Here is a 16,976-nt window from a genome sequence, read left to right as displayed (position 1 = left end):
CAAAGTACTTTGATATCTATTCTTTAATAATTTCATATTTATTCCATTTTGTTTTTTTTCTGAAACACACATATAGTCAATAGTAAATATGTAATTTTAATTATTCTAGCAGTTATAAACCTACATACAATGCCTGTTTTATTTTATTATTGCACCAATTATTTAAATTTCAAATCCTATTACAATTTACACCAACTATACCCCATAAGTAGTTTTATTGTAATGAACTCGCATTCCCGCTCAAACCAATATTTCACCTTTCAACGAGAACGAAGAAGTTGAAGTGTGACATTTACCTAAATACAAACTAAAGCTGGTGTTCACATTAATATCGATGTAATTAATTTGTGTGATGAACACTTAAGTAAGAAATCCGGTATTAAACAAATTTATTATAGATACTCATGAAAAAGGAAAACAAACGGGAAAATTTCAATTATTAATAAAAAAATTAGTTCTGATGCTTTCTCAATCTATTTGAATTTTGAATTATTTGAGAGTCATAAACCCGAGATGCAATATTTGCAGTGGTAGAACTTGTATCAAAAAATGATTTTAAATGTAAAGGTTGATTATTGTTATTTCCAACTGACTTAAACTCAAAATCATCATAATTGTTGTCTGAAACACTATTACTTGTTACTGGTAATGTTGAACCTGATGGTTTTAATGTAAAAGACGTAGTTTGATTAGGAACATTATTATTATTATTATTATGGATTATTTGATTATCATAATGACCAGAATCTTTTACCAATGTTGAATTATAATTACTTGAATACCTTTCAATTGTATTTAATATTGGATCATAACCTGAATTGAGTGTCAACGATATAGAATTAAAATACTTTTGCTGCTCTTTAATGTTCGTTTTTTCGATATCGACGAAATTGTCATTTGGTGTATCATTACCTGAGTTTTTAATGTTATTTTCTTGAAAATAAGATGAATCCGAAGAAGATAATGTACTTGAGTTTGAGGTTATTGTAATATTTGATATCTCTAACAGTAATTGATGTTGATTGCTATTATGTACAATTTCAGATTGCAGTACACCTTCGCTATCTAACTCATTTATAGAATAAACTGATATGTTTTTTGTATTCTCAAGTGTGTTTGATTTGAATAGTTTTTCTGAAGTGTTACTTAATTTATTTAGTGATTTTGATGAAATTGATTTTCTTATTTCCTTATCTTTTCTCTTCTTTTCAATAACTTGAAACTCATTAAACTCGTATTTGATTAACCTAAAAAACATATCACACCTTTTAATTATTTCTATATTGTTATTAGACAGCGATTTTGATGGACAATTATTAACACCTGATTGCGTATCACCTGCATATTTCTGTAATTCATTTAATTTAATTATTATTTCATTTAATTGTTTTTTTATAACTTCAAGCTGTCTTGATGATTTATTTACAAATTTCTCAACAATTTCTAAATAAAGCTCATTTGTAGTCTTTTCTGGCATCTGATCTACCTCAAATACTGGTATGTCTAATTGGTTATTAAAGTCCATATATTTGGGTGGTTGTAAATAATTAATATCAAATGATTTTGAGTGATCATAATTATGTTTACACTTATCTACATAAACATCATTATTAATATTATTTTTATTATTACCTGTATTATTTTCGTTTTCCACAGAAAATTGACTTATATCTTTCTGGATAAACTCAATATTTTTACCAAGTTCATCAATGTCTCTATAAACATCAGCTATATCAATTGGAGCTGCTTCAGAACATACTTGATATATAACGTCAATATTTTGTCTTGTTTTATCAGAATGATCATATAGTATTTTTGATATATATTTTAGTAAATTACTTTTTGAATTATTTGATTTAACATTTTTCAATAGTTCAATTGAATGAAAACGAAAACCACAACTTTTACCTCTACTTGTACCATGATTTAAATAATTACCTATTTTCAATATTAACTCAAGTATTTGCCTCAATACGCCTCCTTTTTCTAGACTTGAGCGAATATGAACTGCTGCATCCTCTAATTTTATCAATCTCTCTAAACAACTTAAGTATTCTTCTTCAAATGTCTTCATACTTAACACACACTGAGCTCTGGTTTTAAACCTATTTAAATTTAATATACTTTTTAAAAAATATTCAGAACTTCTTAATGGTAAACTATCAACGTTATATTCATCATCTATTGTATTTAGTAACTGAATTTCATCTGGTGTTGGATATAGATCAAGCAATATTTTTAGTCTCTCCTTAGATACACCTCTTAAAAATAGGTCTATTCCACCCTTTAGACTATCTTTTGTATATCCAAGCATATCTTTAATCGGAGATATATCCAATTCATTATTGCTATCAAATAATTGCATTGCTTTTAGGGCAATTTCAATATTTTGAGATCTTTTTGAATCTAAAACCATCCTGTATTTTTTTGATGAATTATTGCTATTTAAATTAGTGCATTCCATATTTAATTTCTCCATTAATGCCGTTTTATTTTCAAAAAAGTGGTCCAATATTGAATCAATGTCAAATTTTAATTCATCAACATCCTCATTTACGTGTGTTAGATTTACAGTAGATGTATTCTCTCCTTTTCTAAAATTTTCACTTTTTGAAAAATGTATATCTTCCCATATTGTTCCGAATATCTTGTTTGGTGGGATAACAGACCAATGAAGTCTTTTTGGTTCAAATCCCAATGGTGGTGTTGGACCAAAATCTAGTTCAGACAATTTAATTTTGTCACTATTTATGTCCGAATTCGAACTAGTTGAATTTCCACTTGATCCAATGCAAGTTTTACCCCTGATAAGTGAAGGTTTTAATGGTGGAGGAGCCTTTGGTGGGGCTCCCCTTTTTGATGTTATTTCTTTAGCACTAACGTTGTTAACTTCACTAGCTATGTTTGTCTTTGTATTATCTGATTTAGACTTCAATGGTGGTGGTGGTCCTGGTGGTCTTCCTTTAATTGAATTGTTCGTTTTTTCAAATTTTAAATTGTTCTCTACTTTAACTATAGAATTATCTTTTTTATCCACTTCATGTAAGTTCTTTTCATTATTCTCGGTTCTTTGATCTAGCGAGGATTTAATACCATTATCTTCACGTTCCAAACTTTTTAGTACAGGATGTTGTTTAGCTAGAAGATCCTTAATTTTCTCTAATTTAATTCCACTCATCTTTATAGTCTTCAAAATTGTATCGTTACTTGGATTTAACTCGACAATTTTTAATAGTGCTGATAATATCTTTTCATTACTCTCTTCATTTTCAAGATCAGAGTTACATGATGAAGAAATATAATTACTTTTCATATTAATTTATTTATTATACTGCCTGTAATTAATGTAACAAATATAGTTTAATCTTATTTTCTTTTTTTAGATTGGACTCATTACATCTGAATTGTATTTCTTTTCCACCCTCACGTTGTTACACTCGATATCTGAAAAAAACTAATGGTGCTCAAGACTGAAAAATGTTACTATATTAAATAATATACCAAAAGTCCAAATAAAAAAGGCATATATAAAATTTAATGGGAAAAATGAATTAAATGACTTAATTATGAATTTAATATTGAAACAATTTTTAGCATTTATCTGTCAGCGCTCAGTGTGGACAAACTTTTATACCGGTTTTTTTTTCTCTAGCAAAGTAAGTTATACATGCAAAATTAATGTAATACCGGTGCATAAAAAGAGTGCGTGCATTTCCAATTCTCCAAATCAAAACATAAAGGTTTATTTAAAGATAGCTTAAGAAAAGCAAAAGAAATAATGCAGAAATAAAAGGTATAAATTGTTTAGATGTAAAAATTGTTAGGCATTAAAACAAAACAAAAATGTAGCCAACTAAAAAGCTAAGTGAAGATAATTAAAAAGAGATATATAAATTATTGTTTAGTTAATTATAATGGTTTTCGGTAAACTTTTGGCGAAGACTGGCTCTCCATGATTCATTGAAATCTATCTCATCTAAATATGTATCTATAGTTCCAAATTTGTTTATTAATTTAGAGAAAAAAATGTTTATGTATTCTGGTTTGCAACGTTTAATGGAATCGGGTAATCTAGCCATTTCAAAATCAATTGAATCCTTAATAGATAGTGAACCTGCTTCTGAAGCACAGTAATCACGTATAATATATTCGTCACTTATTCCAACTATTTTTAAAACTAATGCAACAATTACGCTCACTCTATCTTTACCTAAATTTCCATGTATAAGTATTGGTGGCTGAGAAACAGTTATTATTTTAAGTGCTCTGGAAACAGTCATAGAATCAAATATTGCAAAATCAAAGTATATTTCACCTATAGATTTTTCAGAAATATATTTTTGAATGTACCAATTTTCTGCATATTGATGTGAAATTAATCTTAACATATAATATTTGTAGCTTTTAAACATTGTCATATTTGACTCTTTTCTGTTTTCAATTAATAGTTCATTGTTTACTACATTGTTCTCTGAAGTATGTTTTTTATTCCTTTTTGTACAATCTAAACAATGGATAAAATCACTAAAACCATTACTAACTGAACCAAGATCAAATTCTTCTTCCGATACGACTTTTAATGGCTCCCTAAAGTTTAATGAATTCAAAACAAATACGTACTTTTGGTCATTTGTATTAATTAGTAAATTGTTACAACCTTTTCTTTTTTTCATGTCGTTTACTTTTATTTTTATATACTCATCTATTTTATTATTTTCAAACAATGGATTATAATATTTCCATATAATTGATCTACTTAGTGTTTCATCCTTTGTTAACTGAGATTCCTCGAAAATTGCTACCCCTCTTAAGTCAATGATTGTTTTAATTCCAAGTGTATCTTTAACCACATGTTTTAGTTTATCAGGCTCAACACAACCTGGTCTTCCACCTCTATATAGTATATATCTTCTTAATGATTTATGCTCAACAAATAACGATACGTCCCTTATATCTGGTATTATATCTAAAAGTATTCTTTTTCCAAGCAATATATTCCCGTAATATTCGTAGCCATACTTCATATACCTTTTTTCGTCCTGATCTTCGTATGAATCTAGGAATTTATCTATAAAAGATTGCAAATCATTTTCATATGAGCTATCTAGTGACCCTTCTATTCTAATTAATGGCTTTATATTAAATGGAGCTGTTGAAAGAAACATGATTATTATATAAGTAAAGGACAATACTCCCACACAATATTATATTTTCTTTACACATAAATCCTTTCTATACTACTAATCACTGTATCTTAATTTTATTTTTCAAATTTCAGGCCGTAAATCTTTTAATTAGTATTCAATTTACCTTTTTAAATACATGTAAATAAAATAGATTTACCGCCAAATACCTTACCGCAATATATTCAGTTGGGACGGTAAATTCCGATCCCATTTAAGAAGTAATATTTTCAATTAAAACTAGAAGGAAGATAATAATAAAAATTTTGATGTATGAGTTCAGGGCAATAATGCTAACGTTTAAGGCTTGATACTTGATTATCCAATAATACTTTGACATATGTGAGTTTAACCGTTTATTGTTTTATATTTTTGAACTAGAACTACTGAAATATAAATACCCTACTCAGGCGTTACTTGTATTCCATTCAATAAATGAGATTATAGGTGTCATAGTAGGGTTATATAGAACTTATGTGTGAAGGTCTGCATCTAACATGAAATGAATGATTCTTAAACACTTCTATCAGCAGTCATTTCATTCCAAAGGCCTCATACAAAGAATGGGAAATTATACAAATCTTATTCTGCTTTGCAAAATTATTTTAAAATACATATTAACTTAGTGTTGTTTTAATTTCTGTATATATAGGTTTTTCATACAAATAGTGATGTAATTACTAAAAAATAGTGAATAATGATAAAAAATTTGGCCGAGGATTTTTCGAATTGGTTAAATAACTCTTTGGATGATCCTCTTTCTTGGGTATGGCAAGGGATAAATGAAAATAAAGATGTTGGTAATAATTTAGACGAGTTCATTGAGATTTATAGAAAATATGTAGTTGAAGTTATGCGTAGTAATGACAAGAAGGCGGAATATGACTTATCATCTCCTATTGAAAGTCTATGCAGAGATTTAAAATCAAAAAAAATGCCTGTTCAAACTAGTAATCAATTCCAAATGTTAATTAATGAGTTGTCACTTAAGAGGAAGGATATACTGAACATAATGAAATTTGTTGTTGATAATTCAGATCTACACTCCGTTCACATGATTGAAACATTACTTAAAATATTTCCATTTTCAGATAATACAATTAAGAAGTCAATTATTTATTGCATATCAGATATACTATATAATTCACACTCGTTAATTCCAGGTGCATGGAAACTTCGAAACTGTATAATGAACTTATTTCCCTATTTGGTTTCGCACATTTCATATCAGTTAAGTATCGGAAATAACTCTTATTCAAGTTTAATAGATGATATTTGTGATATATTAAAAATATGGATTGATTGGAATGTTTTCCCAAAACCATATATCAAAGGTGTGTTTTCGACATTGTATTTCGACAGAAAATATAATGCAAAAAAAAACGAATCTAACAACAGAATTCTACTTATTTCAAAATCTCCAAAGTTGGATGGAAAACTTTTAGATAATTATATACTGTCTATTATTTCAATATGGCCAATCAGATCTAGAAAGCCAACTTGTAAATATTGGTTTGAAATAAAAAACTTAATTAATGATAGTTGTTTTTACGAAAATAAATTAAGACAAGACTGGCTAAACAATAATGGAATCATTGTCCCTCCTATTATAATTCATGGTATATCAAACTTCCTTCACAGAATATCATTTCTAGAGGTATTTGAAAATAGTATTGACTAGAACATATTACAACTTATACTATTACTAAAACTTAATTTTTACTAAATTTTTTTATATCGCCATATCACAAAGATCATCTATTATTATTGCTTCCTCTGACAAAACTCCTTCTTCCTCACTTTCAATTGTTTTATTGGCATTTTCAACATTATTGTAGAATCTGCAGAGTTTGTCATTTTTTTTTTTTTTTTTGTTTCTTTTATTATTCCATATTACTTTTACGTTTTCTTTTGAAATTTTGTTTTTAACTAATGTAAAAAATATTCCTCCTGGTGTCTTTAATCTAGTACTATCTTCTGTTGGATAACCACCATTTTTTATAATATTTCTAGTTTCTTTGAGTATGTTATGTAACAAACTCTCAGGAAGAAAGAAAACCAATCTCTCTAAAAGATAAATGTTTGGTTCTTTTAATTCTCTCACAAGTTTTGTGAATAGTTTTATTTTATTTATATCTTCTTCTTTTAAAAGCTTTAACTTCTTCAATATTCCGGAACCTTTCATAAAAAAATAAACATTTAGTAGTATCCATATACTTTATGTATCAATCTATGTTTAGATCACAAAAAAACATCGTTTATAGCACAGAATAACTTGAAAAAGAATAGCAATATTTGTTGGTTATTGCTTCAAGCTTGACTTTTCACCTTGAGAATGTAAAAATAAACATGTGGCGGTGGTTATTTTGTATTTAGAATTAAAATGGCGCCATTTCATTTTTGACAAATGAGCAGATCAAAGCTAAAGTATGCAACGAATGAATATTAATTAGTACAGATATTTTTATCGAATAAGCTAGAGGGTTTTTATTCATAGAAATTTTAAGTATAGTCCTTTTTTTAATATATACATGTATCAATTAAACCTCATTTGGTTAAAATAACTTAAATAATAATTAAAAATGAGTGATAATGAAGATGAAAATGAAATAGTTGATGAGTATGAAATCATACTTTCACATATAAATGATATTTCATTTCATATCTTTCAATTTCCAATGACTTCCAGTGATAGTTGTTCGGATAAAGTATGGAAATCTGCATTTATAAGACCTGATGGAGGGTCATTTCAGCTTTCATACTATTCAAATGACAATTCAGATACTAGCTTTAGTAATAAAAGCGGTAATTCAGTAGAACCACAGCATAACACGTCACATGAAAGAAGTGAATCTGTAGAAAAACATCATTTATATACTGTTAATAGCAGGTCGTGTTTGTCATCGTCAAATTCCTTAGTAATAGGGTATTTTGACCACGAAAACAAGAAGTTGTTTATAACACCTATTTCAACAGTACAGCAATTCCGACCAAATTTTTCAGTCTTTGATCAGAATAAAACCCAAAATAGTAACGTTGGGATCGTTGAGCGTTATTCTTCAGAAGCATCTGGAAAAGACGAGGGTAATAAATCGCTTGATAATTTAATACTTTACCATGGGAATACACAGATCGGTATTAACAAATCTGGTCGTCAGGCTGAATCGGATACAATGGTTAGCAATAAGTGTATATTTTATACAACAGGTATTGAAAATTGGATTAAAATACCTTGTATTTACCAGAATAATTCATATGAGTCTAAAGAAATTATTAAAATATTGACGGATGTGGAATTTGATGACTTTATTTCATGGAGAAATATCAATTTAAATTCAATAGGTAGCGACGCATTCGTGAAACAGCTCTATTCTATTTATAATAATAGAAAAAGGGTTCATTATTTTAATAATGACCAAGTTAAATACCTTAAAATGTTATCTGGAATAGTAAGTGATGGAACTTCTGAATTTAATCTTCCATTCAGAGGGAACGGTCAAGTTCTCCCTTCAACAAGAACCTCTGGGTTACCTAAAATATATACTGCTTATCAATATCCACCTTCAAGCCCAATATCTAGTTTGGGTGGTTGTACAGGTTATAACTTTGGTTGTATAGAAGATTCAGGTGTGAATTCAATATTTAAAAATATATATGAAAGAAACGAAGATATAATCCCCTTCCATGGGATATCTGGCAAGTTACTTTCATATGATGATTGGTTATCCTCTGGCCCGATATCAATTCAAGAATTGTACAGAATGGATATAAGTGAGCAAATACAAAAAATAACCTTGGTTTATCAAGTAATACCTTTTTATGGAATAAAATTAATCCTTAAAAGGGTTCATTATGCCTCCAAGCTAAATAGTTCTCTAGATTCAGAAATTAATGGCATTAAAATACAAAAATCCGATATTTCAAGTCAGAAAAATAGTTTTTCTGAAAACTTTCCATCTGATGATGAACTAATTATTTTGATAAAAAAGTATTGCGTATTGGTTTCAGGAAACTGGACTTATAAATCTGAATTGCTTTATAATGAATATGAATCTTGTTGTAGAGACTTGATACTAGTTCTTCTTCAAAGAGATGAGAATGCAGGTTTAAATAGAGAACCAATAAGAATCGCTACTGATCTTCCACAAATTAGGGTAACTAGTATCTTAAGAGAGGTTGCTGTTTATCGCTCAACTGCTTGGTATCCTAAATTTCCAACAGATAGAAAATTTATTGAAGAGCATATAGAAGAAGCAACTTATTGGAAAAGTTATTGGTCAGATAGAGAAAAATATGTAGTACAATACATTCGTGAAAACAGGGATACATCAACATCGACACTAACATATTTAAATAATGCGTCAGCGACTTTAACAAGCATAAGTAACTCACAACTTCAACTACTATTAACATTTATACTTAAAACTTATGGAGCAATGAATTCATCTGAATTATTAAATGTTAGTACGTATCACCTAACTTTAATGGCTGTAGGTAACGCAGCTTTTGCTACTGTGCCTAGTTCGATAGTAGAACAGTTTAATTTGGCTGCAGTTAATGGGAACAAAATTTCAGAAGCTGCCGCAAATGGTGCCGACCAAAGCTCTCTTTCATATAGCAGAATTGGTAATTCACAAAATAAAACTGGAATAAAAGGAAACTTTAGTTCTAGTTCTTCGTTTTCAGGAATTTCTTCAACACAAAATTTTATTGCTCCTACATTCTCGCCATTTTCTTCTGGGTATATTAAACATAACATTAAACAAATACAATATATTAATGTAAACTCAAATTTATCGAATTCAATTAAAATAAATATGGAAGATATTAAAACATCATTAGAAAAAATTGCAATTAATCTATTTGAAGATATTTGGGTACTTAAATCTATTGGAGACTCAAGATTTAATTCTATTAGGAGAATTGTAATTAGACACTTTAGTCAAAATGCCACAAATAGAGAAGATGTTTTTACTATAACATCTTTTATAGATAGTGTTAAACAGAATATTATTAACAATTGTAAATACGCCATCAATAATAACGAATTATGGTTTAATTATTGTGAAAGCAATGTTAAATCCTCCACAGATGTTAAAAACGAAAACACATCACAACTACTTCACATACTTAATAATGTTCCTGAATTTATTTGGAGGAGTATTATTCATGAATTTGCTTTTCCTATCAATGAAACAGCAACTGTTTGGAAATTAAAAAGCAAGTAGCAGCTATACTTAATTTAAAATTGTAATAGTTATTTGCTTATTTATTTATAATTTAGTTTTTTTTGTAATTTTTATATTTTTTTTAGATTTAGCAATCAATTATCGTAAGTGTAAAATTTAAAATTGAACATAGATCTTTAACTTATGGGTGTGTACATTACATACATCAAACACCGATTTTAGTCATGAAATAACATGAAATATCACATCAATACAAGTTTTGACAACATAAACAGGCAGAATAAATGTATATATTATTACTAATATTACTATTTACTATTTTACGTGGCGCATGTAACACTTATTTTAATTTACCGGTATTTATTATGTAAAAGCAAGACAAATGGCGGCAATTGAAGTATTTAGTGTCGAGGTTGATTATTTGAGAATAAAATTAAGGTTGATTATTAAGTTTATAGTTGATGCTAATTTAAAGGTAACATGGTAAAGTCTTACTTAAGATATGTCCCAGAAGCATCTTATGGGGTCCTTCTTACATCAGGTTTTAATGATGGTGTGAAATTGCTCAAAAAGGAAGTGGATTTAGAAAATGGATTAGGTAAGCAAAAATATGGAATTAGCATTTCTGGGGAGAGTATACTAGTATTTGATTTGATAACAGGAACTATTGAGAAGACTTTGAAAGTAGAAGCTGTAGGAAGGGTTTATTCTGGTGAAGGAATTCCATCAACAGTTCATTATGTAACTTCAATTTGCGAGCATCCAAGTAGAGCAGAAATAATTGCGTCAGGATATTCAGATGGTAGTGTTAGAATGTGGAATATAGTTACCGGTTTAGCTGTTCATGTTTTCCATGGTCATGGAAAGAATATAACAGCACTTAAATTTTGTAGAAGCGGTAATTACTTATCTTGTGGTAGTTTTGATACAGAGGTTACACTTTGGGACACATTATCTGGTAAAGGTTTATATAGGTTTTCAGGTCATTTAAATGAAATAACTGATATTGAATACGTTCATAAATTAAAATTTTGGAATAAAGAAAAAGGTGAAATTATGAGCAAGAATGTTATTTTAGAGGATACGCCTCATTTATTAATTACATCAAGTAAAGATTGTACTGTTAAAATTTGGAATATTCAGAGCCAAATTTGCTTACAAACTCTCATAAAACAGAAAGGAGAAGTTTATAGTATATTATTAAATCCCTTATGTAACAGACTATATACGGCAGGTTCAAGTGGTGAAATATCTGTTTATAGATTAACTAGTCATGCAACAGGACTTCCTGATGGTATGCTTTACCCAAATGATAGTGTTTCAGAAAAGTGTGAGTATTTTACACAGAATTTGGTGGATAACACAAATCTGGCAACTTATTATGGAGGAATTCCAAGATTTCAAGGAAGTAAGAGTTCGAAGGTAACCAAACTTATTCCTAAATGGTCAGAAATAACAGAATTTGACAGACTTAATGTTTATGATGATTTTCATGGTACTATATTTGCATTTACTAATTCAAACACAATAGAGGCATTTGCATATTTCAATTCGAATAAAATTGATCAGAGAATTAAAAAAATGATCAAGAGAAGATTAAAAGAATCAAAGTTAGAATCAGATAGTGAGCACAATATTCTTCCTGGAAATTACGAGTTGCTTCCACTGAGTAAAATTTTACTTACAAACGAAGATGAAATGATTGGAACAAGGCTTTTAGGAGTTGATTTTGATTCACTCAGTAATACTCTTGTTCTCGGACTGGGGAACAATTCAATAAAATATGCATCTTTTACCACTGATTATTTGAATGATATCGAACAAAAGTCTGCTGGTAATAAAAAAAAAGTAAATAATGATAATGTTGTTGATTTTGCGTGTAAGGTAATTAGAAGAATGGAAATTGAAGGGCATAGAGGTATACCGAGGGAAATATGTGTCTCTGATGATGACAAATTTATTGCTACGTTTGGAGATGATGCAATAAAGGTATGGAATATGAAAGGCTTCAAATGTATAAGAACAATAATAGCTGAAAATCCGGTTTGTGGTTTTATAGTTCCAGGAAATGAGTATACAATTTCAGGGACAAGACAGGGAGCCATACAATTACATGACATTGTGAACTGCAAATTAATACAATCACTAGATAACATACATGATAATTCTATACAATCACTTGCTCTTTCACCGGATAATTCAACCTTCGCATCAGTTGCTCAGGACAAAAAGCTGAATTTATATTACTTTGGTATGCAACAAGTTTCCATAAGCAAGAAAAAGACAGAAAATAGGGTCGTAATTACATTAAGTAAAACATTAACATTATCGGAAGAAGGATTGACATTAAAATACACCTATGATGGAAAATTTATTGTGGTTTCATTGCTTGATAACACAATAGTGGTTTTACATTCAGATACACTAAAACAATTTTTGGTTTTGTACGGCCATTCATTACCTGTTGCATGTTTGGATATATCACATGATAACACAATAATTGCTTCCGGAAGTGCAGATAAAACCATCAAAATATGGGGTCTAGATTTTGGTAATATACAAAGATCTTTTCATGCCCATACCGAATGTGTAACTCGTGTTAAGTTTGTAAGAGATACACATTATTTAGTAAGTACTGCAAGAGATGGTTCATTAAAAATATGGGACTTAGATAAGGGTGATTTAATAACAATATTGTATCAAAAATCAACATTTGGTCAAGTACCTATAGTTAGTTTGGCTCTTACTTACGATGGTGACAGAATTATATGTGGATTTTTAGATAGAGCATTGAGAGTGTGGTTTAGAACAGATCAACAATTATTTTTAGAAGAGGAAAGAGAAAAAGAACAGGAAGAGCATATTGAAAAAGAAATACTACAAGGAAATACGAAAGATTATATAGAAAACGCAGGTTCAATTTCAACTATGTCACGCCCAACACGTAAAACATTTGAAACATTGAAGTCAATGGAAAAACTTGTAGATGCTATCGACATTGCATATAATTATTATGTTGAATTGCTAAAGCACGAGTGTATCATTAAAAGCCAAACTAATATTCAAAATAACATCAATATTCAACCTCCACATGCACCACTAGAAATTGGAGAATTATCAATTCAAGAATATGTGTTATCGTTTATACAAAAAATATCATTTAATTATTTATCCGAAGTTGTTTGGTCGCTTCCTTTATTATATGCAGAAAAACTACTCGTTCTTATTGAATACATACTAAGAATTATGTATAGTCAATCAATTAACATTGAAAATATAAACAAAATGGACCCTAGTAAAGAATATAAAAATCTGCTACTTAGTGGTTTAGAACCACTGGCTAGGATAGTTCTCTCTCTTGTTCAGACTCATTTCTTACATTGGGTCTCATCAATTAATACAGTGTCTCCAATTGTAGACAGCAATAATTCATTTAACTATTCAAACGATTGGTCGAAAACTATTGACCCAAGAAATGAGAGATTAGCACAGTATAACATTCGATCTGTATTGTTTAATTTGAGGAAATATATCCATTTCTTGCTTAAAAATCAGATGGATATTGTTTCAATTAACAATGGCATTCTTAAAGTTATTGAGCACGATTGCTTTTCAAATAATTCAGTGAAGCAGTTGTCTTTTAGTGATACAAGTGAAAAAACAAGAAATAAAAAGTCGAAGAAAAGACGTATTTAATGCATAAATGACATACATATATACTTTATTATTGTCTCTGTTTTGTTTCTATTCATTTATATTTATTTATTACTCTGCTTTATAAGTAACAAAATAAATAATATATTCTTAAATAATTCAGTCATAACCTTACACTAACTTCATATCTTTTTATTTTTTTAAAATTTTTTGTCCACATGGAATTATTAAGTGTATTAACAATCTCATAAAATTTTTCTTGTAAACATTGCATAATAATATACGGTAACATTTCTTGATGTTATATAAACTAAGAGAAATAGTTGTGTGATTTAAGTAAAAAACAAGTATTCAGGTTTAAAGTGGTGCAAACAACATATTATAAATATTAGTAATAGCAAAATACTTGGGTATTATCTAAGTGTAAATTGCAAGCGCATTCATTTATTAATAATAAAACAAAAAAAATAAAAACAGTGACTTAACATAATTTGTGAATTAATCGGAACAACTAAAGCGAGAAGTGGGCATTGAATTTAATAATCACACTTTTTTTTGTGCTTTAATTAGCTAAAATACAGATTCTAGTTAATTTTACATAATTGACGTAAGTGGTGACATTAAGGCGGGTAATAATCATATAACTAATTGTGCTAAATTTAGAGAGAAGTGACTAATATTTTGTATGATATAGAACAAAAATAAGGATTAGAAAGAAGATTATAATAGAAAACGAGGTCTTTGAGCCTGTAGGAGGTGGGCAGAAACATTTAAAAGGGTCCGGTATGAAATTTTATAGGTTAAAAGAAGCATTAGCATTATTTTTATATGGGTTTGTTTCTATATTACTGGTTTTCCTAAATAAGCATATATTTCTTGGACCAACTAGCTACCCATCATTTACTACATGGATTCAACAAGTTTGTGGTTTATTTTCGTACGTATTTGCTTATAAACTAAGTAATGTTGTACTTGGAAATGGTAAATTTCTTTCAAAACCAACAATAGAATATGAAAAAATCAAGACCTGTATGTACATGTCAGGATCATGTACAATATTTATTTTGCTGTCTAATACATGTTTAAAGTATGTTCCTATATCTTCGTATGCAATTTCAAGATCTTCAACATTATTTTTTAATGTTGTACTTACGATATTAATTTTAAAGCAGAAAATAAATTGGAAATGCATGCTCGGTTGTTTAATTGTTATTATAGGCTTCATTGTGGGATCTTTTGATTCATCAGCATTGAACATGTATGGAATATTAGCCGGGATCTTATCTTCTTTATTCCAATCTATTTATACTATTCAAATAAAAAATGTAACTATAAAATTGGGTAATGACGAATTTTTGATATATTGGTATAATGTACTCATAACATCAGTATTAGCATTAATTCCCGTTTTTTTGTCCGGCGAGTACATTGCATTTGTTGAGTTATATAGATTAGATATGAATGGGTTATTCAATGTTTTAGGTCCTATACTATTAAGCGGAGTTTTAAATTTTTTTCTTGGAATGATTACGAATTGGTGTATCAAAATAACATCACCTATTGCTTACAATTTAACAGGATATGTTAAATCATGTGTACAAACAATCTTTGGAATATTGTTTAATCATGAAACGTTTTATATTAATACAATAATCGGACTTTTATTAACAATATGTGGTTCGATAATTTACACCTTTGCAAATCTCGTTGCTATAAGAAACAGTGATAAAAAAAATTCTTTAAGTGAAAACATGAAGATGTATGATGAATTTGAAAATGGTGAAGTAGAAACAAATGATAGCGAGGAGAAGTCAGATTCTTATATAGTCAATACTGTTCCCGGTAAAGATGAAAGTATTAAAAAATTACTGAACAACTATAGAATACAGGATTATGTAATTAATCAAAATATTTGTGAAAATGTAATAGCCGATAAAAATAAAGTAAAATTATCAGTGTCTTAGTAAAGTGATGTATCTTTGAAATTTAATTTAATAATTGATGAAGCTAAAAATTTAGAATTTCTAAGATTTTTCGCAATTTCATTAAGGAAACAATAAATTGCTATTTCACTATGTCTATTTTCCCTTGAACCACCTATTTATAATTTCATTGTATTTACAATATACATATTGTTTGCCTAATTTAAATCTACACATATTCTCTATTGTGCACAAAATAAGCATTAACTCTCTTTTAGATTTTGCATCGATTATACTATTTTTATGTATTTGTATTCCTCTGCTATACGTATCACCTATTTTTGTATATTTACATTGGTCTGGGATATTAATCATAAAATTTTTCATTGAATTTAATTTAGATTCATCAGGATTTTCTTCCATTGAAGAAAGTGCTGTGTACAACTAAAGAGTTATTTGACAAGTATTAAAAAAGAATCACCAAAAGTAGTTATTATTACATTTTTATGTTTAATTTGGATATTTATGTGGAAACATTAATTTTCAATCTTTGCTACTATTATATCTTAATATTCAACTTACCAACATCCATTGTGCAGTACATGAGTTTTTTGGATTATTTTCTGACAGGTCAAAAAAGTCAGTATTACATTCATCTTTTTCATTCAAGTGGTACCTTCCTCTAAAAATACTTTTGATATAATACATGTTTAAGATTTTCTCGTGTGTTAATTTTATAAAATTCTTCATTATTTCATCAATTTTAGTTCTTTACCTTGTAATATTTCTTTTATTAATACACGAAAAATAAGTTGCTAAGGGGACAGGCGCCAAAATGTCATAGATGATTAGAAAATCGACTAAGGAAAAGGATTTAAGCTGTTATATGAGCTAACATTGAAGACTTATTTTATAAAATTAGCGAGTTTTATAAATTAACCTATGAACAAGCAGTAGTTTATAATTCATATTATAATGGTTATAGTATTAGTGTTTTATTCACACTTGTATATATAATGAATGAATAA

General features: G+C 28.4%; 8 protein-coding genes across 8 annotated transcripts; 4 read left to right on the top strand and 4 right to left on the bottom strand.

Annotated features, from left to right (window-relative positions):
• Positions 1 to 451: 451 nt before the first annotated feature.
• On the bottom strand, positions 452 to 3,313 carry FG379_001766 (uncharacterized protein; the record flags this gene model as incomplete). Its single annotated transcript, XM_067327369.1, has 1 exon — positions 452 to 3,313. The coding sequence occupies one exon, from the start codon at positions 3,311 to 3,313 to the stop codon at positions 452 to 454; it is 2,862 nt and encodes a 953-aa protein (XP_067184800.1).
• Positions 3,314 to 3,905: 592 nt separating this feature from the next.
• Positions 3,906 to 5,165, bottom strand: FG379_001765 (bacterial type serine tyrosine phosphatase; the record flags this gene model as incomplete). Its single annotated transcript, XM_067327368.1, has 1 exon — positions 3,906 to 5,165. One exon carries the CDS (start codon positions 5,163 to 5,165, stop codon positions 3,906 to 3,908), a length of 1,260 nt encoding a protein of 419 aa, XP_067184799.1.
• Positions 5,166 to 5,880: 715 nt separating this feature from the next.
• On the top strand, positions 5,881 to 6,864 carry FG379_001764 (RPR domain containing; the record flags this gene model as incomplete). The annotated part of the gene is made up of 1 exon (XM_067327367.1): positions 5,881 to 6,864. One exon carries the CDS (start codon positions 5,881 to 5,883, stop codon positions 6,862 to 6,864), a length of 984 nt encoding a protein of 327 aa, XP_067184798.1.
• Positions 6,865 to 6,915: 51 nt separating this feature from the next.
• Positions 6,916 to 7,368, bottom strand: FG379_001763 (uncharacterized protein; the record flags this gene model as incomplete). The annotated part of the gene is made up of 1 exon (XM_067327366.1): positions 6,916 to 7,368. The coding sequence occupies one exon, from the start codon at positions 7,366 to 7,368 to the stop codon at positions 6,916 to 6,918; it is 453 nt and encodes a 150-aa protein (XP_067184797.1).
• Positions 7,369 to 7,765: 397 nt separating this feature from the next.
• FG379_001762 (uncharacterized protein) lies at positions 7,766 to 10,411 on the top strand (the record flags this gene model as incomplete). The annotated part of the gene is made up of 1 exon (XM_067327365.1): positions 7,766 to 10,411. One exon carries the CDS (start codon positions 7,766 to 7,768, stop codon positions 10,409 to 10,411), a length of 2,646 nt encoding a protein of 881 aa, XP_067184796.1.
• A 441-nt stretch (positions 10,412 to 10,852) lies between these two features.
• On the top strand, positions 10,853 to 14,068 carry FG379_001761 (WD40 repeats containing protein; the record flags this gene model as incomplete). The annotated part of the gene is made up of 1 exon (XM_067327364.1): positions 10,853 to 14,068. One exon carries the CDS (start codon positions 10,853 to 10,855, stop codon positions 14,066 to 14,068), a length of 3,216 nt encoding a protein of 1,071 aa, XP_067184795.1.
• A 743-nt stretch (positions 14,069 to 14,811) lies between these two features.
• On the top strand, positions 14,812 to 15,990 carry FG379_001760 (uncharacterized protein; the record flags this gene model as incomplete). Its single annotated transcript, XM_067327363.1, has 1 exon — positions 14,812 to 15,990. The coding sequence occupies one exon, from the start codon at positions 14,812 to 14,814 to the stop codon at positions 15,988 to 15,990; it is 1,179 nt and encodes a 392-aa protein (XP_067184794.1).
• Positions 15,991 to 16,301: 311 nt separating this feature from the next.
• On the bottom strand, positions 16,302 to 16,698 carry FG379_001759 (uncharacterized protein; the record flags this gene model as incomplete). Its single annotated transcript, XM_067327362.1, has 2 exons — positions 16,302 to 16,392; positions 16,531 to 16,698. Coding segments are annotated over 2 exons (259 nt in total), but the record flags the coding sequence as incomplete, so codon positions are not given.
• Positions 16,699 to 16,976: the final 278 nt, after the last annotated feature.

Source organism: Cryptosporidium bovis (genome assembly GCF_009768925.1).
Source record: "Cryptosporidium bovis isolate 45015 chromosome Unknown contig_25, whole genome shotgun sequence".
Taxonomy (NCBI): domain Eukaryota; phylum Apicomplexa; class Conoidasida; order Eucoccidiorida; family Cryptosporidiidae; genus Cryptosporidium; species Cryptosporidium bovis.
The sequence above is the reverse complement of the archived record's forward strand: the minus strand, read 5'-3'. Positions and strand labels throughout refer to the sequence as shown.